Here is a 25921-nt window from a genome sequence, read left to right as displayed (position 1 = left end):
ATAGGAGAAGATTGGGAACAAGGTGGAGTTGAACAAAATTAACGCATTGTTGGGACATGTTGGGAGATAATAGGAACAGTAATCATGGCCCAGTAACTTGACATTGGGTAGCCATTTTCATAAAATATTAAACACACAAACATCTGCCTTGCAGAATTACAACAACTCACAAGACTGCAATGTTCACCATCTTGATGATAAGTATTCTCTGGTACTTATGTAATTGTTCTTATCTTCACAGCTATACCTTGGATAATAACCTATTAACCACAGCGCAACGGCAGTTCTATGAGGAGAATGGTTATTTAGTCATTAAAAAGCTGGTCTCTGATGAGGACATTAAGCGTTTTAGGTAAAGTACAACCACCCAGCCTAATCACATGGATTGAGATAGCCTGAAAGCACACTGGTTGCATTACAGGGATCTGCTGTTTCTCCCCCTTCAAAACCAGTTTGCCATTTGGTAGAGATTGCACGTAGGTGGTTTCCACACGCAGGGAAGACTAACAGTGAAAGTAATGTCCAGTAATGTTAGGACCAACCAAAACATCTCAAAACAGCACAAAAGCTTTCTAGTTAACCAGAACTCTTCTTCTGACTACATGATTGGTACAAAAAAAAAAGGGAGGGTATGTTTCACGACAAGATGGCAAAGCCTAAAGTCTGCAATGGTAGTCTTAAAATGGGAACAGTTTGTTATAGGAGGTGGTCAAAAGCTTCTCCAAGCATAGAGTGAGCTTCATGGATCATTTGAGCCTAGCATTTAGTTAGAATTTTCAGTGTTTAAAGCACTTGCTTTAGTTTTTAAATGCCGCACATTAGTTCAAAGTCTGCCAATTCCAACCTTCTCTTCAGAGATGAATTTGCACGAATCTGCAGAAGAGAAGTGAAGGTGCCGGGGCTTGTTGTCATGAGAGACATCACAATTGCCAAGGCGGAGTTTGTTCCTGATGACAAAGCAGTTACAAAAATACAGGACTTTCAGGATGATGAAGAACTCTTTAGATATTGCACCCTGCCTCAGGTAAAAAAAAGAAATATCTGTGTAGTGTACTGAAGTTCACATATATCTGCGTTATATGTAAGGTCATGAGTAACATCTTCAAATTAATTCAGAAGGATGTCCTTTATAAGTAGGTAGGTTGGTAGATAATGCTGGACCCTGGTCATCTGAAGAACTTCATGGCTGGGTGGGGAATGGAATCCAGATAATAGGTTATTATCCAGATGTTCTACTGGAGCTCTAATCACACTTGTTCTCTAGCAGGTTTCCCCAGTGAGGTGCCTATGAGTGCCATGGTGCCCGCACACACCTGTCCTGGAGACGGCCAGGTGTTTTTAGAAAGTAGGCATGGCCAGGTGGGGCTTTTGTCCAGCTGTGCACATTTTTAAGAAGTTGCTTCAGCTGCCACCACAGCACAAGATCTTCATTGTATGACTGAAAATGAGCTGTGTGTATGCAAGAAAATATTTTAAAAAATATATGTTAAACAGAGCTTCTGCCTGAAATGTTCACAGAAATAAGAAATATAGAGTTGGAAAGGACCTCTAGGGTCATCTGGTCCCAACCCACTGCACAATGCAGGAAATTCACAACTACCTCCCACCCCACACCCCAGTGACCCCTACTCCATGCCCAGAAGATGGCCAAAAAAAAAAACCCTCCAGGATCCCTGGCCAATTTGGCCTGGAGGAAAATTGCTTCCCGACAAAGTGACAATTGACATTACCCTGGGCATGTAAGAAAGGGCCACGAGAGCCAAGCACTGAGGCAACTCTTCCCTCCCGCCCTCTCATGATCTGCCTAAGTTCACAGAATCAGCATTGCTGTCAGATGGCTATCTAGCCTCTGCTTGAAAACCTCCAAAGAATGAGAACCCACCACCTCCTGAGGAAGCCTGTTCCACTGAGGAACTGCTCTAACTGTCAGGAAGTTCTTCCTAATGTTTAGCTGAAAACTCTTTTGATTTAATTTCAACCCATTGGTTCTGGTCTGACCTTCTGGGGCAGTGTTGAAGATTTATTATTAGAGATATACATGCCCTCACTCTGAGATTTTGTGATAGCCTCCAGCTCTTATGGCAACCATTTTATGGTTGACTCCATCTCTTATGGCATCCTTTTCGGATTTGCGCCCACCTCTAGTGTCAGAATTCCAAAGGTGCCCACAGGCTAGAAAAAGGTTTGGGACCTCTGCTGTATAGCCAGTGTAATGTAGTGGTTAGTGTGTGATTGGATCTGGGAGACCCAGATTTGAATCTCCAGTCTGCCACGGAAGCTTACAGGGTGACCTTGGACCAGTCACACACTCACAGCCTAACTACCTCACAAGGTTGTTGTGAGGATAACATGGAGGGGAGGAGCATGATGTAAGCTGCTTTGGGTCCCTGATGGGGAGAAAAGTGGGGTATAAATGAAATAAATAAATAGGTGTTGTAATAATAACACCATAATAAAGTCCCACCACTCCAGAGGGTTGCTGTGATGTGTTTCATCCAAGGTTACGGCCTGTTCTAATGAGTGTCTACCAACCAGCATGTCTACATCATTCCAGGGAGAGCCAGCATGGTGTGATTAAGAGCGGTGGTTTGGAGTGGTAACTCTAATCTGGAGAACCAGGTTTGATTCCCACTCCTCCACAAGAAGCCAGCTGGGCGACCTTGGACTAGTCACAGCTCTCTTAGAGCTCTTTCAGCTTCACCTACCTCACAGCGTGTCTGTTGTGGGGAAGGGAAGGTGATTGTAAGCCGGTTTGATTCGTCCTTAAGTGGTAGAGAAAGTCGACATATAAAAACCAACTCTTCTTCTTTCTAACTAAATAGTGTAGTGGTCTTCAACCTAGAGCACAAAAATTAAAATAATGCATCCCATTTAGATATAGACACTAATTGGTAAGCGCTAACTGTGCAGTCTATGCAAAGTGACTCCAGTCTAGACCCACTGAAATCAGTTGACTTAGACTGGAGTAGGTCTCCATAGATTTGCATTGTTAAGTCACTTAACTTTTGTTCAGTTTCCTAAATTCTAATGAAAGCGTGTCCACAAATGTCAAACTGCCTGGTGAGCACCATGATATTAATATCATATTAAGTTTTAACAACAGATGACAGCAGAATAGGAACAGGGGCTCTAGGAGGCTCCACAGCTGAATGGGAGTTATAGGAGAGCCTTTCCCATTCATTGCAATGGAACGTGTGTTTATTTCAACAAGACATCCCTGGTGCATTGTGAACATGACTTGTGTGTTTCCAATCTTTGCACAGCCCTGTGATCTTGGAAACAAATTTAGATGACTATCAGCAGTATGTAAAATTGGTTGCTTCTTCAGCACTGGTCGACCAACCGCATAATGTCTTGTTGGGCCTTGCTGTTCTCATTTTAAAAATGGCTTACACATTTTAACTCCTTATAGGAGTTACATGGACAATATCTGGTGATCTACAGGAAGGGTCACCAACATTTTTTAGCCATGGCCACCTTTGAAATTCTGACACAGGGAGGTGGATGCAGTCACAAAATGTCTTCTGCAGAAGGCAGAGCCAAGCACCTTGAAAACTTTAGTCATGTAGAAATGTTTGAAATAACTAAGCACATTTTGTTTACCGTAGATAGTAAAATACATTGAATGCTTTACTGGACCAAACATCTTGGCTATGCACACCATGTTGATAAATAAACCTCCAGATCCTGGTAAGGAACATGTAACCAAATGAGAAATAAAATAGTCTGTTCAAACGTGAAGACACAGTAATGTTAAAATACTGTTGGCTTTTACCTGCTTGAAAAGTGCGTTGTGTGCTTGTTGAGTTGCTGTGCTATAAGTCTGAAGGGATCTAGCACTGGCCAAGCATGCTCTGAGCTGCTTCTTGATTAAATGCAGTCATGATCCCTGTTCGCAACCTCTGTCTTGCTTTACTATTCCTATTTTTCTCAGCTATGTAGAGGTTGTGCCAGGGGTACTGGCCCCATTATCACTTGTAGGCCGTCAGTGGTACAAATGCAGCTTGCTCCACGTAGACACATTGGTGGACACATAGCAATAAGGAGGGACAAAGGGGATATAGCCAGCGTGGTGTAGAGGTTTAAGAGCGGTGGTTTGGAGCGGTGGGCTCTGATCTGGAGAACCGGGTTTGATTCCCCACTTCTCCACATGAGTGTGGATGTTTATCTGGTGAACTGGATTTGTTTCCCCACTCCTACACATAAAGCCAGCTGGGTGACCTTGGGCTAGTCACACTCTCCCAGCCCCACCTACCTCACAGGGTGTCTGTTGTGGAGAGGGAAGGGAAGGTGTTTGTAAGCTGGCTTGATTCTTCCTTAACTGGTAGAGAAGGCAATTAAAAACCAACTCTTCTTCTTCAAACCTGCGGGGGGCGGGGAGAATGGAGATCTCTTGAAGGCAGGGGAGCCAAGGTGAAGGGGGACGTTTGCAGGATGGAAAGAGGCCTGGGAAGAGGAACCAGTTGCAGAAGGGGAAGGTTAAGGGAAATGACACCAGAGGGTCCCTTACCAGAATTATTGGCATGTGGCATGGGAGCTATAGAGATCATTCCGTCTTCTGCACCATTTAACTCTGTCTCAGAACAGAGGACAAAATCGAGCAGATGCTCCAGCAATAGTGGTGTTTCTCCCTCTCTCCACAACTTCATTATCAAGGTATATAATAAAACACAATAAGTCTGCACAACAAAAACCTCCATTGTTCAGCATCTGCTTTTCCCCATCCAGAGGTCCAATCTCATTTACCTGGTCTCATCTGACCACCAGCCTAAAAAGCAGATTCTTCCATTATCTCATTCAAATTAACAATATTTAATTGTTAATTTGAATGAGATAATATAAAGAGACTCTAAAAATAACCCAGCATTATAACCTGTTATTTTTGCTCCCCAAAAGGGGGATCCAAAGGAACCTTCTGTCACCACTGGCAGGTCCCCTTAGAAGCTGACTGCCCAGGCTGGAAGAGGACAGAGTGGTCGCCCAGGCAACTCCCAGGAAATGAGCATCAGCTCCTTCCTAGTCCTCCAGACTGCTGCCGCTCAAGCCCTGCTGTGGTTCAGTTTTTGAGGGCAGTCGAGGCAAAGTGGGGGTGGGGGAGGCTGTAGTCCCAGGTATTTGGCTCACCCATGCTCTGAGGTCTGGAACTCTACTGCTAGCAAGATGTAACTCCATCCCTTGAATATTATTTCAGCAGCCTAGTTTCCTAAGTGCTTCTAGTACCAAGGATCTTCCCACTTGCAAACTAACAGTAAGAAGTCTGCATGTATCCCAAAGTAGACAGAAAATTCCCAGCTACCGGTCAGTACAGCAGATGAACGTGTGTTGGCTTAACATCTGTATTTATTTTTACTTATAATTCTGCCAGTAACCGAGTGTGAATAACTTTTGCAGGGAAGAAGACCTCTCGACATCCATTGCATCAGGATTTGCATTACTTCCCCTTCCGACCTGCGGAGCTCATTGTTTGTGCCTGGACTGCCATGGAAAGAATCGACCGCAGCAATGGGTGCCTGGTTGTGTTGCCGGGAACTCACAAAGGGTCTCTGAAGCAGCACGATTACCCGGACTGGGAGGTAATGTATATGTGAGGGAAGTAGAGAAAGTGGAAAAAAACAGGAAGGGATTATCAACAGATTGGGAGGAAGGCGATTGTTTTTAGAGGGTAAGACATGAGAATTTCTTGGTATCTTCTTTTTCTTTTCTGTGGGTAGATTTAGAGACAGATTCCCCTTTGTGTTGCATATAATTAAAAGCAGCGCTCATGCAACAAATCTAGACTGACTGAAGAGAAAGTGCACTGGTTGTAATTTCACTGCTGCCGTCCTGTCCGCAGGGCAGGTGTTGAAAAGTGTCACAGCTACTTAGCTGATTGGGTCTTTTTGTAAGACTCCATTTCCCGAGTGGGCTGGGCAGTAAAGAGTTGCTCGTTAGCTATTTGTTTCAAATTCCGTTTTTCGTCTATTACAAACTGTTAACAGATGGGTCCTCCTGAACTGAAGATCAATAAAGACTAGGTCTGTACCATTTTTTATACTTTAAGTAGGAAGAAAAAAGAACATGCAGTTGACTAACGGCGACCCCGATCCTGGAAAGTTCCAGGCAAGAGAGGAGCAGAGGTGGTTTGCCATTGTCTTCCTCCACACAGTGACTCCCAGTCTTCCTTAATGGTCTCCTATGCAAGTACTAGCTATAGCTGACCCTGCTAAGCTTAGCAAGCCAGGCTATCCGGGCTGCTGTATTATAAGCATAAACCAATCTTAATTATCCTGGCTTTACTCCAAGGGCCTTTTCATGGAGTCTTCTGCAGAGTTTGTTGGTTTGCTTTAAAAAATTATTTTTGGTTGCGAGCGTTGGATTAATAGCCGAGAGACCCAGGTTCGAATCCCCATTCATGTCATGGAAGCTTGCTGGGTGACCTTGGGCCAGTCACACTCTCTCAGCCTAACCTATCTCACAGGGTTGTTGTGAGGGTAAAATGGAGGAGAGGAGAACAATGTGAGCCACTTTGGGTCCCTATTGAGATGACTGGCAGGGTACAAAGTAAATAAATAAAATGGGGTTTATGGCTATAATGACGCTTGTGAGTTCTACCCCAGACATTATAATAGAGGTGGGGGAAGAAAAAGTATGAATTAGATTGCTTGGGGGCCAGCTGTGATACCTTAAGGAATTCAGTGCCGCATGATGTGGTGATGGCTGCTAGCTAATAAGACTTTAGAAGATGATTAGAGAAGTCTGTGTTGAGTGGACATCCCCAAGAGTATCTAGCAAAATGGAATCTCTCAGTTCAACAGCAGCATACGTTTCAGCACAAAATACCGGGGATCATGTTTATCACACTGTTTCTGTGAACGTCTGGAGCAATATTTGGCTGGCCTCTTGAAAACAGGATGGTGAGCTAGGTGGGACTTAAAGAACATAAATCTGATTGAGCTAAGCAGTTCTTAAGTCTGATGTAAGGTGGTTTCCTGACCTGGATGGTCCAGGCTAGCCCAATCTCATCAGATCTCAGAAGCTAAGCAGGGTTGGCCCTGGTTAGTACTTGGATGGGAGACCACCAAGGAAGTCTAGAATTGCTACACAGATACAGGCAATGGCAAACCACCTCTCTTTCTCTCGCCTTGAAAACTCTACAGCAGGGGTGTCAAACATAAGGCCCGAGGGCCGGATCTGTCCCCTTGAGAGCTCTTATGTGGCCCGCAAGCCAGACGAGGCAGCCACCTCCCCCTGGTCCCAATCTGGGCTGGTGAGGCATGGCTTGGTCTGAGCAAGTGACATTTATGTCATATCCGGCCCTCATAATAATTGAGTTCAACTCCCCTGCAAACAGGGTCGCCATAAGATGGCTACGACTTGACAACACTTAATATAACAAGGTGGTTTTGTTTTAATGATTATGGGTCCTTGGACTGATCTGCCAGAATAAGAAAGGATTTATGAACTGATTTCCAGGGCGGAGTGAACAAAATGTACCATGGTGTGCGTGATTATGACAAAAATGCCCCTAGAGTCCACCTTACAATGGAAAAAGGAGACACGGTGTTCTTCCATCCCTTACTGGTCCATGGCTCTGGAATGAACAAGACAGAAGGGTTTAGAAAGGTAAGAGACCAGGTCAAGATTAATGCTTTGAACAGCCATGGCTTTTTAAAAGCCAGTTTCATAATGCAGATACCTCCCATGTTTTAATTGACATTTGATCTGTGAATTAATTATCTTTTTTAATAAGTTTTTGAAAGTGACTTAAGTCTCGTAGGGTTTTTCTCTCTTTTAAATGTATATTTCAGTGTGTGTTGACTTTAGTCAGAGAGCTAATGGGGGGTTGACAGTAGCTGTTATGATTGTAACTTTTAAAGGCCAATAAAAACTGTAAATCAACACTAGTATCAGAGCACGAATGAAATGATAAAATGCAAAGTTTGCCATTCTTGGCTGGGCCTGCAGTGTATTTTCCTGTGCTATGGAAGCAGAGGGGCAAACGCATAGCAGTCAGACCTGTCTTATAGAGGCCTGTTTGCATTAAGATCATTGGTAGGGCAAGGAGGGGCAGAACCGAGGCATGGAACAGACATGTGGGTTGGTTCTAGCTGCCTGCTTGCAAGCCACCACACTTGTGAGAACCCTTATGAGAAGGGGCAGGTGTTTCATGAGAAATGGGAGGCAGATTTGCCTATTAATAGGTGCCAAGGGTTGGGGGAAGAGGGCAGGGTCCCTCACTCCATCGGGAACAGATTTCAGCGGGGATGCTGTAGAGAAGATCCGTTCTCTTTCATGAAGAATTAGCAACAAAATCTGAGAGAAGCCCTCAGTGTGGACAAGACCTGGTGTGTTTGTTCAATACTGCTTAATCCTGCACTGCAATTCTGCATTTGAATGCACTAATAGAATAGAATAGCTGACTTGGTTGTGCCACACAAACCACTCACTCACTTCTCTGTAGAAATCTTTCCTTGAGAAATCATTTAGCAAGGTTTCAGACTGCTGTTATCTTATGGCATTTTCTTTCCAAGCTAACATGTTGATTGATGATGACTCTAAAGGCAGGGCAGGCTGGAGTTTACGAGTGTACTTAAACTGAAGTATGAGCATTTTTTGTGCACTCCGCATGCACTTCCAAGGCTCAGTGTGCACCCCCCACCCACTAGTTGCGTTATGTGCTGCACATGCATTTGGGAGACGTATAGCTTTCCATTCTTAGGCAAGCCACTTGCATGCCTTGTTTTGGCATAGCATAATCATGAACACATGATAATGCCTGCTACTGAGTCCATCAAAGATGGTATTGTCTACTCAGACTGGCAGCAGCTCTCTAGGGTCTCAGGCAGAGGTCTTTCATGTCATCTAACATCTGATAATTTAGTGTCAGAAGTGGCCACTTGTAGTCATTTTAACTTTATTGTATTACCTTCTTAAAAATTTATGCAGGCAATCTCTTGTCATTATGCCAGTGGTGATTGCTACTATATTGATGTGAAAGGTACTACTCAAGAGAACATTGAAAGAGAACTGCAAGAAATTGCAGAAACGAAATACGGCATAAACTCAGCGATCACCATGAAGGTAAAGTTTCGAATGTTTTTTAAAAAATGTCCTGCACCAGCATTGTTACACTCCTAACTGTTTTAAGCACATGAAACTGGAGTTTTATGTACAGTTAGTTCAGTAGAAATGGTCTCCAATCATGTTCTTTGATGTTGCAGACGTTCCTGATGATTATGAGGTTTTGTATATATGGAAAATTCCTACTATGTATTTGTGCAGGATTATTCCTCAGCTCCCATCGTTTTGGAGCCAGCAACAGGCATTAAATGTTCTTGGGGTTGCTGGCGTCAGATTAAAGTTCAGAATGACTATTGGATTAATTAGCTGTTAGGTGTGGCTCCTGTAATTAAGTTAATCCCTACCGGATGCTAAGAATTGCAGTCGAGAATTTTTAATGTAGTCCAGAATTAATTGAAACATTCCTAGTATTCTTTCTCTTGAAATGGCTAGAGGAGATGATCCTGTGCCCAGAACAGAAACCCACCTTTTCAGGTTTTTCTGCTTTTAGGACATTTGGCGCTTTCGAAGCCGTCTTGTGAAAGGAGAGAGAAGAAATCTTTAAAGCATCCTCCGGGTGTCAAGCCTTAGAACAGAATCCTGCACTATTTGAGATAAACCGTGATCCCTGCTGGAATGAATTTATGGAACCTTCTCCTTGCTGATCTTTCAAATTCAGCTAATTCAGCTAATAGCAGTTTTCTTGAAAAAAGGCTCACTTGAAGAAAAGGCTGCAGTCTTAGGCACACTACCTTGGGAGGAAGTAAGCCACACGCTCGAGATCATGCCTTCCGTGACTAGGTATTTTAATTTCACTTGGTGAACTTAAGTAAGGTTTAGCCTTTCTTTTTAAAACACAGGATGTTTATATACAATCTTTCTTAAAAATAGAGTATTCAAATGAGAACTCATATCTTTATCTAGATGCACTTTTGTGAGATTTATTTTAATTGCAAATCTCATTTGCCTTCTGGTTTAAAGTGTCAGAAAAAAAAATCCCATTTTTGCACAGAGTGATCAGTTTGTTAGCATTGCAGTTGCTGTTTTGCTTCCTTTCCGACTGTTTTTCTGTTTAAAAACAAAACTTTTGCCATACTCAACCAAGTGCTATATGATAAGGGCACATTTAGCTCCTGCATCTTTTAGGGGGCCAAGTCATACATTACAATAAGGGGAGAGGGTGAGAGCCCTCGAGTGTGAGAACCTGTAGTGCAAAAATATTTGCTGTGTGTGCTTGGGCACACATAAGCCCAGTGGCTGTCTCTGCTCTTGCAAGGGAAACGCCCAGCCTACTTTTAGCTGGGCATACTGGTCATTCCAGCTGCCGCTTCTGTTTTAGAGAGCTGTGGTAGGCTCCTAAGAGAATGCTTGGCCTGTATATAGCACTTCCAAAGCACTTCATGCATTATCTCAGCAGTATAGCAACAGAGTTACTGTATAGACAAGTATAGACAAGATCACTGGAAAAGAAAATAATGCTAGGGAAAGTTGAAGGCAGCAGGAAAAGAGGAAGACCCAACATGAGATGGATTAATCCTATAAAGGAAGCCACAGCCCTCAGTTTGCAAGACCTGAGCAAGGCTGTTAATGATAGGACGTTTTGGAGGACATTGATTCATAGGGTTGCTATGAGTCAGAGGCGACTTGACAGGACAACACACACACATAGCACTTGGATGTATTAGATGCCTGCCTATAACACAGTGGCAGCGGGTATCTCAAGAAAAAGGGGAAAGGAGGCCTGGTGGGGGAAACCAGGATAGGTGACTACTCCCCAGTTAGCTAGGGTTATTTTGAGGATATACCATGACAACCACTTTTCCTAGACATGCCATAGCGGAGGCCTGCTTTATGTGCGTGTTCAGCACAAGTTTGTTCTGTCACAAGGACTTCAGCCCAGATTGGATCAGTGTAGGAGAAGAGCTTCCAGAAATACATCAAACCCACCAACAGAAGTCACTGACATAAGATTACTTGCTTAAGGCCTCTATTGCTTTTAAACACAAAGTTAACACAAGCACATTCAATTCTAACAGCAATGAAGTCACGATACTATATTTTGAGATACCAGTTTCCATAGGTTGTTCAAATTTGGTTTCAGGTCTCAGACCCGCTGTGATAATACAGAAAATATGTAATATCTAAAGATAACTGGGAAATCGGGAGTTTTGTATCACTCACCATTTCAGTTGTCTCTGCTAATGATTAAAAAATACCAGTCTTTACAAAAATTATTTCTGCATGTGGCGTACTTTGTGTGTGTGTGGGGAGATTGTCCTGGGTTTCTGGACCACAATTCAGCCAAGGATTGAAGACTCCTGTACTACCTTATTCAGAAGGCCCACCAAGGGAATGCAATCTGCATGGAAGAGACTTCTCTGCCCCAGTCTTTCAGTAGTCAGGCTCCTACCTAAATGCCCAGTACTCTACGGTCCACCAGCCCAACTGCAGACAGTTTGCTGGCCTGTCCATAATGTTCTGATAAACCTGAGGTGGATGCAATCCTGCCATTTTTAAATACAATATTTCCGATTTTTAAAAGCCATCTCTTGTACAAGTGTGGTGTGCAGCTGCCTTCTATAAAACCTTTTTTTTTTACTGCAAGTTGCTCATTTACTGAGAAAATGACTTGGGAACACAGTTATAATCTCAGGTTCCCAGATGATCCCTGTACAATAGTGCTGTATGAGTGTGTGTTTATGCATACTTTGAACAGTTTCTGTATCATTAGAAAATTTGACCAGAATATTCATTACCAATGAGTCATACAAGCTATCACTGGTGTATGTATGGCGCACTAATCCTGTCCTGATCCCATCTTCCTGCCAAAGCAAGAGAACACGATTTCCCCTCCTTCCTTTCTCAGGCTACATCTCTGGAAGGGCTTAACTGGCTAAGGTGAGTAAAAAGACCAATGTGGTAATTAAATGGTACAGTATAGTCTGATCTTGGAAAGTAAGCAACTTGGTACTTGGGTGGGAAACCACCAAGGAAGGCTCTGCAGAGGAACGCAGTGACAAACCAGCACTGCTTAAGCACTTGTCTTGAAAACCCTATGGGGTCGCCATAAGTTGACTTTGACTTGCCAGCACTTTACACACACACACACAGTGTGATAATTACTAAGTACTCTACTGTAGCAGTAGCATAAGAGTCCTCCCTAGAGTACTGTTTGACAATGCAACATTCTTGTCATGGTGGTTAAACACGGTAGTGTGTGAATGATTCCAAATTGGCAGCACTGCTTTTTTACACCTGGTTCCAGTCCTGATTGCATATAGTGATGCCTGTCTAATTGCACCAGGATGGACATGTGCACCCTCACTGAAAGCAACACAGTGTAGATAGATAGGCATCTGAAGGCATGTATCAACTTACTGACTCCCACAGAGCTAGAGAGAGGGTGCAAGCATATGAGAAAGCGGCTTACAGGTGTGCATCAGGGCATTAACTAGCTCAGAGGCCACCTAGACATAACCAGTCTGCTCTCTTTGAGCATGGGTTAGTTCACATTTGTTTATTATATACATTATTTATAGTCTGCCTTTCTCACTGAGACTCAAGATGGATTACGCAGTGCAATCCGTAAGATGATACATCTAATAAGCAATGTAACAGGACTAGGAATTGCAGAAATTTGAAACAACTCATCTGAATAAAAGCATAAGTATGAAGTGATTTCTATTTTTTAAAATCTGCTTTCCAGAAGGCAATCTCATATCAGCTAAACATCGTGTGCCCACTGGATTCTGCCAAGCAGTCTATGCAGATAGGCCACAAGATCATGGCCTTGGGGGGGGGGGGAGATTATTTATTTATTTGTATTCTGCCTTTCTCACTGGGACAGTGTGTAAGTCAATGCAGTCAACAGAATGTTAAAAGTGTTTGTTTCTGTTGGCAGCAGAAGATAGGACTCGCAATAATGGATTTAAATTATGGGCGGAAAGACGATATTAGGAAAATATTTTTTTACAGTAAAAATATTTTCAGCAGTGGAATCTGCTGCCTAGGGAGGTGGTAGGGTTGCCAACCTCCAGTTACTATAATGAGATACCTGTGCTGATTCAAGTAGAAACTGAGCTAATAAGCAGCAAGTGGGCTCAAACTGATTAGTGAGTAGGAGAAGAACTGTATGATATTAGTAGCAATTTATTGTAATGCCATGTCAAAAATATATCTAAAGTAATAGCAAATTAAACAAAGTCTACCCAACTTGAACATTGTCTACAATACTAATCATGAGACTTTTTCAAACACAATCTTACAGACTAAAGAATATCAAATATTAACACTGATGACTTCTCAATGAATCATATATAACACCATGACAGAAGCAATTTCAACTGTATTTAAAGTACAAGGTCAAAAAATGATTGTTAACTTCACAACAATTTTAACTTGCACTTAAGTGCTACTGTCAGTTCGTAAGTAACTGTTGCATGTAACTTTCAGGAGAAATCGTACAGTTCATTTTGCCCCTATCCTGGTGTGAAGCGCGGTGGCTGCAATGCCTTGGAGAAGTTAACAATCATTTTTTGACCTTGTACTTTAAATACAGTTGAAATTGCTTCTGTCATGTTATATATGATTCATTGAGAAGTCATCAGTGTTAATATTTGATATTCTTTGGTCTGTAAGATTGTGTTTGAAAACGTCTCATGTCTAGTATTGTAGACAATGTTCAAGTCGGGTAGACCTTGTTTAATTTGCTATTACTTTAGACATATTTTTGACATGGCATTACAATAAATTGCTACTAATATCATACAGTTCTCCTACTCACTAATCAGTTTGAGCCCACGTGCTGCTTATTAGCTCAACCTCCAGTTACTAGCTTGAGATCTGCAATTACAACTGATCTCCAGCCGATAGAGATCAGTTCACCTGGAGAAAATGGCCACTTTGGCAATTGGACTCTGGCACTGAAGTCCTTCCCTCCCCAAACCCCGCCCTCCTCAGGCTCTGCCCCAAAAACCTCCTGCCAGTGGTGAAGAGGGACCTGGCAACCTTAGGAGGTGGTGAGCTCCCCCTCACTGGCAGTCTTCAAGCAGCGGCTGGATGAACACTTGTCAAGGATGCTTTAGGCTGATCCTGCATTGGGCTGGGGGTTGGACTAGATGGCCTATATGGCCCCTTCCAAGATTCTAAGACTTCAGAGACATGCAAGGAAGGCTCTGCAAGCGCTAGCTAGGGGTGGAGGCTAAAGAAAAGGACACTGGCTAGCACAGGTTGTCAACTGCCCTAGTGGCAGAAACGCTAAAGAAAACAATATGGTGTACTTTCAGTTAAATTTTATATATTTTAATATAGTTCATTAATGAACATTTTATACCTTGATTTGTGTTATTCCTCAGTCTCAATGCCTGTCCTATGTCAAGCATAAACCAAGCTAAAACAAAAATTCCCTTTAAGGATAAATGGTGCCTGTGGAAAGCAAGGTAACATATACAAATACATAAGACCACGTTCTCCTCATAGCGTGGTGTTGTCAAGCAAAACAACACATTATAAATAAATAAAAATAACCACAGTAATCATGAGTATGATGCAGTTTAAGAGCCACTCAACTGGAGATATTACAAGACTAATGTATCCCCCCTTTCCCCAGGTTGGTGTGGAAAAATGATCGGTGGCCTCAACGGGCTCAAACCAAATGCTGCACATAAAGATCATCATACACAGTTTCTAGTAGGCAAAGGTATAGGCAGGATATAAGAACCATTCATTCATCAGATTCATAGGCTGCTATGGCACAGAAACAGCATTAATAATATTTACTTTCAAACACTCATGGATATTCTATGCCCTGATTGCTGCCAGGTCAGGGTTTCAGAACTGGAACGGTCATTGGGCGTATTAATGTTTACATCTCAACGATGTGGCACTCAGACACAAGTCTTTTTGAGAATGCCTCTCCCCCTATTCCCACCCCAATGTATCCCCTGTTTTTAATGTTCTTTTAAGCTAGAACAGCAAACATGATCAACTGGTACACAACAGAGTTCACGCCTTCATTGGGATCGTGTTGCTGCCTCTGAGAAAAAGCCCACCTGGTTTGGCATTTTGCTTCCAACAGTGGTGTGGCAGAGAGCTCATCAAAGCAGAGTATGCAGATGGTCTTCCCTCATTGCTTAGCCTCAGAGTTACTTAGTAGGGTTGCCAAACTCCAGGTACTAGCTGGAGATCTCCTGCTATTACAACTGATCTCCAACCGACAGAGATCAATTCACCTGGAGAAAATGGGCGCTTTGGCAATTTGACTCTATGGCACTGAAGTTCCTCCCTGCCCTCCTCAGGCTCCGCCCCAAAAACCGCCTGCCGGTGGCAAAGAGGGACCTGGCAACCCTGATACTTAGACATATTTATAGGCACTCTTTCATCTTCATGCAACTTACGGACATACATACTTGGACTATCTGTTCTACCTTCATGAACTCAGCCAACTGCATATCTCTGCAACTGCATGCATCCTACAATTTTAGGGTCTGACCAATCTAATATCTTGCATGCCAAAAACCACACAAAGCCCACATAGTGACCAGTTGCATCAATGACCAAGCTGATCCTAGGAGGATCCCCTGCATGCAGAGAAGAGTTCCCCAACATTCAGGACCCACAGTTGGAGGCTGCAATCAGTGGAAGACGACTGGCCTCTGGAAGAGACTGGGCCCACCTCCCCACGTGTTGCCAGCTGGGAGCCTTTTGCTGGTAGGAGAATTGGGGGTGGGTAAACTAGTGGAAATAGCATTGCACAATGCTGTAGGAATTCCCCCTGATTTATCCTGTTTTTACCATAGAAATTGGGGAAATTCCTAGAGCACTGTGTGCCATTTCCCCTCCCCCAGTTTTGTTGCCACAGCTCCATTACAGAGGATGGTGTGGGAAGGGAGGGTGGGAAGACTACAGCCCACCTGTTAAGACTACACCCCATTCTCTGATCTCTGTACTATATGGTAATAAGATTCTGTGCAACCAACACATCACTGGAAATAACACTGCATTATTCATTTCAAACAGTTGTTTGTTTCATATTATTTTTTCTTGCATGCACCTGCTATTTTAAAGACTTGCATATGTACTGCTAATTACTGTCTTAACTTGTGAAATATTTGCTAATTAAAAGTCAATCTATCTAGCCTGTCACCTTGTAAGAAATATGGAAAGTGAGGTGATTCTGCTGCCCTAGACCCTACTTCAACCAAACAAATGCTCCCATATTTTCAAGCCAGGATATCTGAGAATCTAGTATTTACTGTGCATTCTGAGAAGCATCTGGAGATTTGTAGTGAGTATCCAGTATGTGAGTGGTGTAGTTGTTAAGAGTGTTGGTCTCAGATCGGGGAGACCAGAGTTCAAATCCCCACTTAGGCACAAAGAACTCTACGTGAGCTTGGGCCAGTCACATATTCATCCTAAACTGTGAGGAAAGGAGAGAGGGAGAGGAAATATTTACTTTCATACATGAATTAAATATTCACTGACATTGTCTCAGTGAAGAAGTTCATGACATCTTTCCTCTCCTCTTATAGAGTCCTCTTATTTTGACTGATATTCAGGCTGCTATGGGTGAATTTTTTTTAAACCACGTGATTAATTGTTGATGGCATATATTTTTTGAAATACAATTTAATATTGAAATAATTTAATAGATTATGGGTCAGGAATGACCCGGTGCTTGCACAGGGGACCTTTACCTTTTACTAAATATGGGCTTGGACCAGGTTCAGTCACTGCATTCCCCCCCCCCCCCCGGGAAATTGAGAAGTCCATACCTCTGGAGATGACAATGGTGCATGGACATATTTTTAGATATTTAGAAATTTTGAGCCTGTGATCAAGAGAATAATAGAAATTGGAAGGCCTGTTCAGAATAACATTATTTGTTTCACATTTGAAGTCCAGCTCAAAATTCATACTTGTCTTAAGATGTAAAGATGCCCAATATATTTTTGGTTTGGAGAGGGAGTCTTCCTCTAAAGAACACAGTGATGGAATCCAACCCCTTTGCAATATCCCCTTTAAGAGATCTAAGTGAAAGTTGGGGTACACGCCCAGGACAAAATAATTCATTTACGTGTAAACACTCAAGTTGCAAATGGGAAACTCTTCAAACACCTGTTCTTATTCTCACTAGGATAAATGTTCTACCAGTGATTGTTACTTGGGATTTTCTATGGCATTCATTCTGTCTGACTCAGCTAGATTATTTATATGGGATGGAAGATCAGTCAGACAGAATGATGTTTGAAAAGAGTCGCAAGATGCCAAATTATTATGCAGGCTTCCCAGAGGCCTCTCGCCAGCTCACATTGGAAACAGATTGCTGGGTTGGATGGTCCTTTGGGCTGATCTAAGGGCAGGCATCCTCTGGCAGATGTGCCAAACACTGGCAATCAGATCAGTCTGTTTGGCATACAAGGCCCATGCTCCTTCCAAGCAGCCGAGTAACCCGAGGCAGAAGATGTCTCAGGGGTCATTGCATCCTGGAACAACACAGTCCTGAGTTGGGTCCAAGGCAGCATAACCAGGGCTCTCCTTCTTCTTGGTGGTTGTGACCAAGTATAACCCTTATCTACTTCCCCTTTATTTGTAGTACACCAACTTCTTCCTATGTTGATGTTATCGGGGGGAGGGGTTGCCAGCACTTGAGCCAAAAAGGTTGCCAGCCTCCTGCTAGGATCTAGTAGGCTGCTCACATTCTTCTGATGTCTTTAGCAATTATAATATGGAGCTTAATCTGATCAGCCATCTACATCATCTCTCCCGTCCCATGCAAGCGGCACATGCTGCCCTAGTCCTCGCTATCCTTTTACCTCACAGAAGCAACGGAGGCTTCAGACAGTGTCTTGATGAAATTTCTCAGCTTCCTCTTAGCTTTCTTGCCAGCAGCAAGATCTCCCCAGTAGCCCCACAGTGCTTAGTTGTTCATCACTCCTTTGCTTCGGGATGCCCAGAACCACTGGGCACCGCATGATGCATTGCGTTCTCCCCGTGTTGATATTTCCATGTGCCTTTCAACCTGTCTAGGACATGGGGCAAGGAGCTGCCAACTCCGGAGCCACTCGAGGCCCCTCCTCCCACCTTCCCACCCCTGAAGGGAAGATCCTTCCCTCTCTGCTTCGTTTCCTCGAAGGAAGACAGGGCAGTTTTATGTTTGTTTGTTAGCAAACACTTATCTAAAGGTCATTGTGCCATTCATTTTTGTGTCGGCGGGAACCTAGTAAAGATGGACTGGAAACAAGTGCTTTTTCTTTCCTGCCTCACGACTTTCGTGCTCCTGACTGGTATGTATGACAATTTGTAATAACACCCCAGAGGAAGGTTTCAGGTGCAGCAAAACCTACCCAATGTATGTGGGGCAAAAGGTGGCAACATTTGCCAGTCTAATGGGATGGGAGAGACTCAGACAGGTTTCTGATCCAGTCGAATCACCAATTGCAACTACTAAAGGGTTTCATTGAAGCCCTGAGCTAGGTCAGCGATACTGCTCTTTAAACCACGTCCAAGTCATGTGTTAAGCTAAATCGGCTTCTCTATTGTGCAAACTCTTCAGGAAACGATCAAACAAACAAAAAACATAGAACTCTTCACCAGAAGATGGTCTGTCTCCCTCTGCTATTAGAGGCACATTCAAAAGCATCAGTACCTCAGACAGGGTCGAATGCAAAGTTGGCAGGGTGTGTTGTTTTTTTTAACAGGTAGCAAGTTCCGACTCTTATCCGAGTTTCTCTCTTTCACTAAATTCAGAACCGGGTCTATATTTTTGTCTTGTCTAGTCCTTGAGGGAGGCAATACCGTGGCCGTGAGTTCCCAGAAAGCAGCTGCTGATGAATCGAGTAAGCAAAGTAAGTGAGCAGACGCAATATAATCAATTATGGAATGGGGAGGAGAGAACAGAAATAAGGCATATACAATCCTTTTTAGAATGTTATCTATCCCCCCCTCCCAGTTTCTCACCAGCGATCAGACACTTGTTTCCCCTGCTTCCAGATCTGAAAAAGAGAGTCTTCATGAAGGAATCGGATGCCTCTAACTTTTTCAAGAAGAGAGGCAAAAGATCTACCAAATCCAGGGACGAGCTCAATGGTGAGGCTGTTTGGAGGGTGTTTATGGAACACTGGGAGTTATTTAATGCTCTTTTCATCTGCGGCACTCTCTTAAATTTCCTGCGACGCTCTGGAAAGCGTTATTAACTCACCAGCATCCATAGTTTGGATTAGAATACACTGCTCAACTTTCCTCTTTGATTTTAAGGAATATACAAATGAATCGAAACTCACTTTTACAATGGAGCAAGCACTGTTTATTTGTCTAGGGCCAGAGTTGAGTGAACGTTGAATCCATAATTATGACAACTTGAGGCAGGAAAAAAAATTACAGTAGAAAGGTTACAAAAACAGTATTTACGCCGTTCTTTGAGCAAATAAGTTTTCTTTTAATTTTCTATATGTATGTTTACATGTGACTTTTCTAAATTACCTAAGATCGTGCTTGTGAAATGGAAGTAGCATTATCTGCCAAAAATCATTGAAAGCAGGAGCAGTTTCTTAATTGGTTAAACCCTACGATGGTATAGAGTGAGTGCTTAGGAGGCTGTCCTGGGAGGTGCAGGACCGCACGGTGAAGCGAATATACCTGCTCGCAATCTAGAGACTTCTGCTCTAAGCCCTCTTTGTTAGTTTGCTGATGAAAGAAGCTAAATGTCCAGCAACTTTTAGGCACTGAATGAGGAGCACAGGCCTAAGGACGTCAACTGGGGGTAATTCCGAATAGTAGATCTGGTTAGGATTGCTTTTCGAATGACCACTTTCGAACATTACTGGCAGAACTACAGTAAACAGCATTCAGAGGAATACGCACCTGATTCTGTCAAAGACCTTTCAATGGCTCCTACAGATGGGAAGGAAAACTGATCCATACACACAAAAAGTTCGCTGAATGCAACCCCCTCCCCCCCAAGCCCACTTACATCTTACAAGTAGGGGCCCGTGAGACTTGTGTGTGTGTGGGAATCCCATCCTCCCACCACCAAGCCCAGCGTGGCTGCATGCCTCCACAGCCACCTCTGGGCCCAGCTGCAGCAGCTGTGATGTCTGGGAGCCGGTCTGAGCCTGGAGTGGTTCCCGGACTTGGCCGCCACTGGCTCGCCAGAAGGAAGGTAAGTCTGTAGTCTGCGTATGTGCGGACAGTGCTCTTTTATTTTTTGAAGGGGGGTATAAACTCCCCAATGTATTTTTTTAAAGTTTTCAGTTATTTCTGCAAACCTGGGGGGGGGGTCCCCCCAAGTTTGCAGAACTATCTGTTTATAGTCAGTGTGCCCTTGATTCACAGATCGGGCCACACTTGGCTCTTATAAGATGGAAAATATTTCCTTCCCAAAGGATAACACCACAGCAGGGATTAGGAGGACCAAGCCTTTCACATTCTCACTGAAGGATACTGCGTGGACCTAAGGACACTGATCCAGAGGCAAGCATAGGTGTACGGAAGGAATCATGCCTATGACCAGGAGACTTCGGGGAGTGGCAGCGAGGACTCCCCCCTCTCCTCAGTGCAACCCTCCAGGAAAACTAGTGGCTTGACCAGGGCACTGCTGAGTCCAGAAGGAACAGCACTTCCAACGGGATCATAATGGTTTTGCAGTTGACATGGAGGGCTCACTTATGGCTAAGGCTGGAGATGCATGTTTTGTAAAGCCAATGGAATCAATAGGAGAGGGTGGGAGTCAGATAAGAGCCACTGTATGGGTGGAGGGGCCTATGGAATCCTTCCTTCCTTGTGCTTTTTATGCAATGCAAATAGCCTCTTCCCTAGAGTTTCTATGTGGGAATAAATACAGCTGCCATAGTGTAATTTGGCTCTCATGTGCTGGACATACTCACATGTGAGATGCCTACCACCCACAAAAACATTTGGGTGGGGGAGGGCCCGAGCTAGGGTTGCCAGCTCCGGATTGGGAAACACCTAGAGATTTTTGGTGTGGAGTCTGAGGAGGGCGGGTTTGGAGTGGGGAGGGACTTCAATGCCATGGAGTCCAATTGCAAAAGCAGCCATTTTCTCCAGGTGAACTTGATCTCTATTGGCTGAAGATCAGTTGTAATAGCGGGAGATCTCCAGCTACTACCTGGAGGTTGGCAACCCTAGGCTGAGCACAATTAGGGGCAGGAGTGGGGGAGCCTACATCCATTGTCATCACCACCATGGCCTAAGCAGGCCCTGTGGTACTGCCAGCACTGCAGGGGACCCTTGGATCTGCTTGCTCCTGGCCACCAGTGACCCTCCAGAGCGGTGACCTACCAGAAACTTGCTTGTTAAGTTCAATAGCCAGTCCACTCCTGACTGAGGGTAGCCACTATAGTTCTATGCAAAATGAGTGATTTTGTTGGAGTAGGCAAATGAATGGGGGGTGAGGGCGAGTGGACCATCCCATAGCTACAGACCTGTTGCCACCCAGATCTCAACACTGTTAACCCAAAAGAATTAGCAGGATCACAGGAAGACAGCAAGCAATAGCAACAGTAGTAGCAGCAGATGTTGTATGTAGGGGGAGGGTACTCTTCTCAGCTGGGACTCTTTCCCAATATGCTTCCCCAACATGTCACATGGTCAGATGGTCTATTAAAGCTCATAGTAATTGAGATAGTATGGAAGGCTCACAGTATTTGTATTTTACTTTTGGGGGGCTTAAAATTTGTTATCTTATATGATTCCTTCTTTGCACTTTGCATTGAGACCTAGGAATATCTTATCTGTGCACACATTCACAAAGGTATGCAAGTTACTTTGACGTGGCTTTCCTCAAAGAATTTGGAGGCTCAAGTAAAATTTGAGACTGTAAAAAATTATATTCAAGTGATTCTGTACAAAAATGACCTTCGCTTCATCTTCATACCCTTCCCCATTCCAACACTATGATTATTTTCTAATGCAGCGGAGACTCGTCAGATGCTGGCCGCTGATGAACAAAGGAGGGAATACTACGAGGAGCAGAGGAATGAGTTTGAGAATTTTGTCGAGGAGGAACGCGATGGTAAGAATATGAGATTAGAAACTATGGCAAAAATGCTGGCATTTGATACATGGCACAACATTTGGGATGCTCTTCTGGCATACATGCCTGACCGCTACATGCTACGTGACACGTGCACCAATATCCTAACAGTTAGCACAGGAGAATGGGAAAAGTACAAGTTTAGGTGGCGCCAGCTCTCTTCAAGAAACGCCTCATGGCTTAAATCCTGATTTGATAGAATGGCTGTTGTGCAATTGCTAGCCACTGCAAGAAAGGAATCTTTCTTCGCTCTCAGGTACCACTGCAAGAGTCTCCATTTCATGAGTTTTACCGATAGTTTTTAAGATAATGGCTCTCAACATGCTGGTCACTTGATATTGCTAGGGCACACAAGCTCCTTCTTGTCTAAGGTTTCCGATTGTTCTTTGTTGAGACAATTCAAAAGAACACAATTCTGTACTGATGTCAAACAAAAACAACAACCTTTAAAGACGTGAGAAGCAAATGGCAGCTGAAATATACTCTAAATGTGGAATTACTGTTGCCAAGATGGTACGCTTGCTGCTCGGGAGTTGTTAAGACCCCGGTATTCAGCTGTGTACAGCCAGTGATTGAAATCTTTGCCAAGTACTTTGATGCTCTGTGAAGGTCATTAGCCATTTTGTTGAGCAGGCAATTGCGGAGGTTTTGATTCAGCCTTAACTTTCCCATCAAAGCAAATACTCAATCCCACCTTCTACCAGTTTCAAAAGGTGAGATTATTGCGCTAGTAGGGATCTTTACTCCTTGTTAGTAAATTTGAAAAGTAACTGTGGCAGTTCTCTTATTTAACTTTTAAGGCTGTAATCCTATATAGAATTAGACGAAAGTTTACGAGAGGCCATTTAGAGGGTCAGGGCCATGTCTGACAAGGTCTGCAATGGGGCCAAGGGCCATCTCCAAACCCTGTGGGACAGGGGCACTGGCAGGAGAAAACCCAGCATTCTGTTTGCAAGCCATGCCACACATCAGGGCTGTTGCTTGTGAAACACATGTCCATGTATAGAATGACTCATGTCTGGATTCTTGCCTGTTCCTCAGGAAATGTAGTAATGGAATGCCTTTGAATTCATTCCCAAAAGAGATGGTAGCAAATTGGTATGAACAGCTGCTTTCTGTATTCATGTGTGTCTCTTGACCACAAGCAAAAGTGCTTCTTCTTATACATATTTTTTGTCTACCCATGTTCAACAGGATAACCACATAATTCCCCACCACAACCGGGCAGTTAACATTAATGAAGGAGTAAAAGCCCTAGAGGTCTCACCACTACCCAGAGAGGATACTGCTATTGAGGTGGACTGTTGGTCAGTCACAGCACTTGAAGGGAGCATTTAGTACAGCTATTTTTCGTCTTCAGTGAACAATCTGGTCAAGTTCCCCCGCCCAGGTATTAAAAAATACCCAATCAACATTTCTAAAGCTACAGAGACTCTGGCAGGAGCACAGCCAGGTACAAGATCCCTACCCTTGCAGAAAAATATGCAAGTGAGCTTATCTTCATCTGCAGTGGGTGGGAGGCAATGCACCCCACATCCTTTGGTGCCAGCAGCAATAAACAGAGCAGCAGTAATACACCACTGGGGACAACCCAGACCGATCTATCAGCTGCATTCTAGTGTAAAGGCTACCAGTGGGCTGCTACAGGAGGTGAGGTGGGTGGAAGGGGAGGGGACTGTGTATGATATGAGCTAATTTTTTCCCAAGATATAAAACAACTTGGAGGATGTTTTTATAGTGGCTAAAAAGGCAACAGAAGCATTTGAGGAAATTAAGCCTGCATCCCCAATGAAATGTGAGCATTAGAATTATGCCAGCTGCCTCAGAGTTTTACCACATCTCTCACACTCTCTGTAACTAAAGTTCTCAGAGCTACAACATGGCAAAGATATTCCCAGATGTATATGGAAAGAGCAAAAACAACAACAAAACAACACTGTGTGGGATGGAGGTAAAAATCCCACTAGCCTCTGACACCAGTATACTCTTCCTACCTAGTCAGAATCTGTTCAGGTCCTCACCTGCCATCTCAGTTAAAAAAAACCAAAACATCTAGGTGGTTTTAGAGGCCTCCTTGAGCTATGGAAAGGAGAACTGTAGCTGGCCAGGTACTGAGAATGCTCCACCACAACTTCATTCAAGTAAAGGCTCCTCTTTGCAAATGGGTAAGATCAGCAACTGCCCATTCACGCAGTCTCTGTGGAGGTCAGGAGAGCTCCCGCAATTCTATCATTCCACAAAATGTACAGAATAGAAATGTTCACAAGGGTATTTTTATTATGGAATCAGAAGTGTATTAAGATGGCACTGTCCAGGAGGCCATCTTCATATGGGAACAGGTCTGTAGTCCATTGCAATGATGGTATCGCTTTAGTCTGCTCTGGTTAGACCTCAACTAGAGTGTGTTCAGTTTTGGGCACCACAATTTAAGAAAGATGTAGACAAGCTGGAACGTTTCCAGAGGAGGGCAACAAAGATGGTGAGGGGTCTGGAGACCAAGTCCTATGAGGAAAGGTTGAAGGAGCTGGGTATGTTTAGCCTGAAGAGGAGAAGACTGAGGGGGATATGATAACCATGTTCAAGTACTTGAAGGGCTGTCATATTGAGGATGGTGCCGAGTTGTTTTCTGTTGCTCCAGAAGGTCGGACCAGAACCAAAGGGTTGAAATTAAATCAAAAGAGTTTCTGTCTAGACATTAGGAAGAAATTTCTAACAGAGGGGTTCCTCAGTGGAACAGGCTTCCTCAGGAGGTGGTAAGCTCTCCTTCCCTGGAGGTTTTTAAGAAGAGGTTAGATGGCTATCTGTCAGCAATGCTGATTCTGTGACCTTAGGCAGATGATGAGAGGGAGGGCATCTTGGCCATCTTCTGGTCACTAGGGGTGTGGAGTGGGGAGGTAGTTGTGAATTTCCTGCATTGTGCAGGGGGTTGGACTTGATGGCCCTGGTGGTCCCTTCCAACTCTATGATTCTAATGATTAACGTTGGTATCAGCAATGTAGGTTATCATCTGATTTTTACTGCATCATCTTATACCTTGTAATCCCACATTCTGCATTGCTCACACAATACTCATGTGTTAGGCAGTTTGTTCATTGTTGCTTGCATGTTCTTTGAATTTTGTATTCTTAGCCCTGCTGCATTGTTCATTGGATGTCCTATGTTGTACGATCACATTTCCCCCCTTTCTTTACTCAGCAACCTACCTTGCGTCTGAGGGAGAAAGGCAGGCTATAAGTAAGCGAAACAAGTAAAAATTCTTGTCAGTTCTTATTGAAATTGAGGCCTCTGCCATACCGTCAAATGTCAGTCACAGATTATGCTTGTACCTACTACACAAAGGAAGTTAAAGCATGGGGGCCCTCATTATTCAACGGAGGTCCTTGGGCATGTTGACACCAGCAGGTCAAGAGATCAGGCTATCCTGTGAATTCCTTCTTCTCTGGTGCTGCACCATAAGAGGAATATTTTGAAGTGTTCAAATCCAGTGGCTCAGACTTGATCCCGTTTAAGGCTTGGTCTTTGGTTTAAATTCTTGATCAAGTGCCCAGTATGCCACATCTGGTCCTATTGGAGTTACTCAAAGCTTGGCAGCACCCCAAAAACTTTAAGAAATCACTCCTTGTCCATATTTTCCCATTCTGGCTATACCTTTGACATTGGACTAGTCCCCATGACTAAACGGCTGCACAGTGTTTCTAAAAAACTTGTCTCCTCTTTCCTCCTCTTTCTATAGAGCAAGATGAAAGAAGCCGAGAACAGATTGAGCAGTGGCGCCAGTACCATTATGATGGCCTCTACCCACCATATCTATACAATCGCCACATTGTCTAG

At 43.6% G+C, this 25921-nt stretch overlaps 2 protein-coding genes across 2 annotated transcripts; both read left to right on the top strand.

Moving 5' to 3' along the window:
• The first annotated feature begins 246 nt into the window (after positions 1–246).
• On the top strand, positions 247–9654 carry PHYH (phytanoyl-CoA 2-hydroxylase). The gene is made up of 7 exons (XM_056847048.1): positions 247–352; positions 856–1024; positions 3609–3690; positions 5392–5573; positions 7453–7602; positions 8926–9060; positions 9551–9654. Exons 2-7 carry the CDS (start codon positions 911–913, stop codon positions 9602–9604), a joined length of 717 nt encoding a protein of 238 aa, XP_056703026.1. The 5' UTR covers positions 247–352; positions 856–910; the 3' UTR covers positions 9605–9654.
• Positions 9655–18220: 8566 nt separating this feature from the next.
• On the top strand, positions 18221–25921 carry UCMA (upper zone of growth plate and cartilage matrix associated). Its single transcript, XM_056847495.1, has 5 exons — positions 18221–18323; positions 18816–18884; positions 19030–19125; positions 21971–22069; positions 25824–25921. Exons 1-5 carry the CDS (start codon positions 18266–18268, stop codon positions 25919–25921), a joined length of 420 nt encoding a protein of 139 aa, XP_056703473.1. The 5' UTR covers positions 18221–18265.

Source organism: Euleptes europaea, chromosome 3 (genome assembly GCF_029931775.1).
Source record: "Euleptes europaea isolate rEulEur1 chromosome 3, rEulEur1.hap1, whole genome shotgun sequence".
Taxonomy (NCBI): Eukaryota; Metazoa; Chordata; class Lepidosauria; order Squamata; family Sphaerodactylidae; genus Euleptes; species Euleptes europaea.
This window is presented reverse-complemented; position numbering and strand designations above follow the sequence as displayed.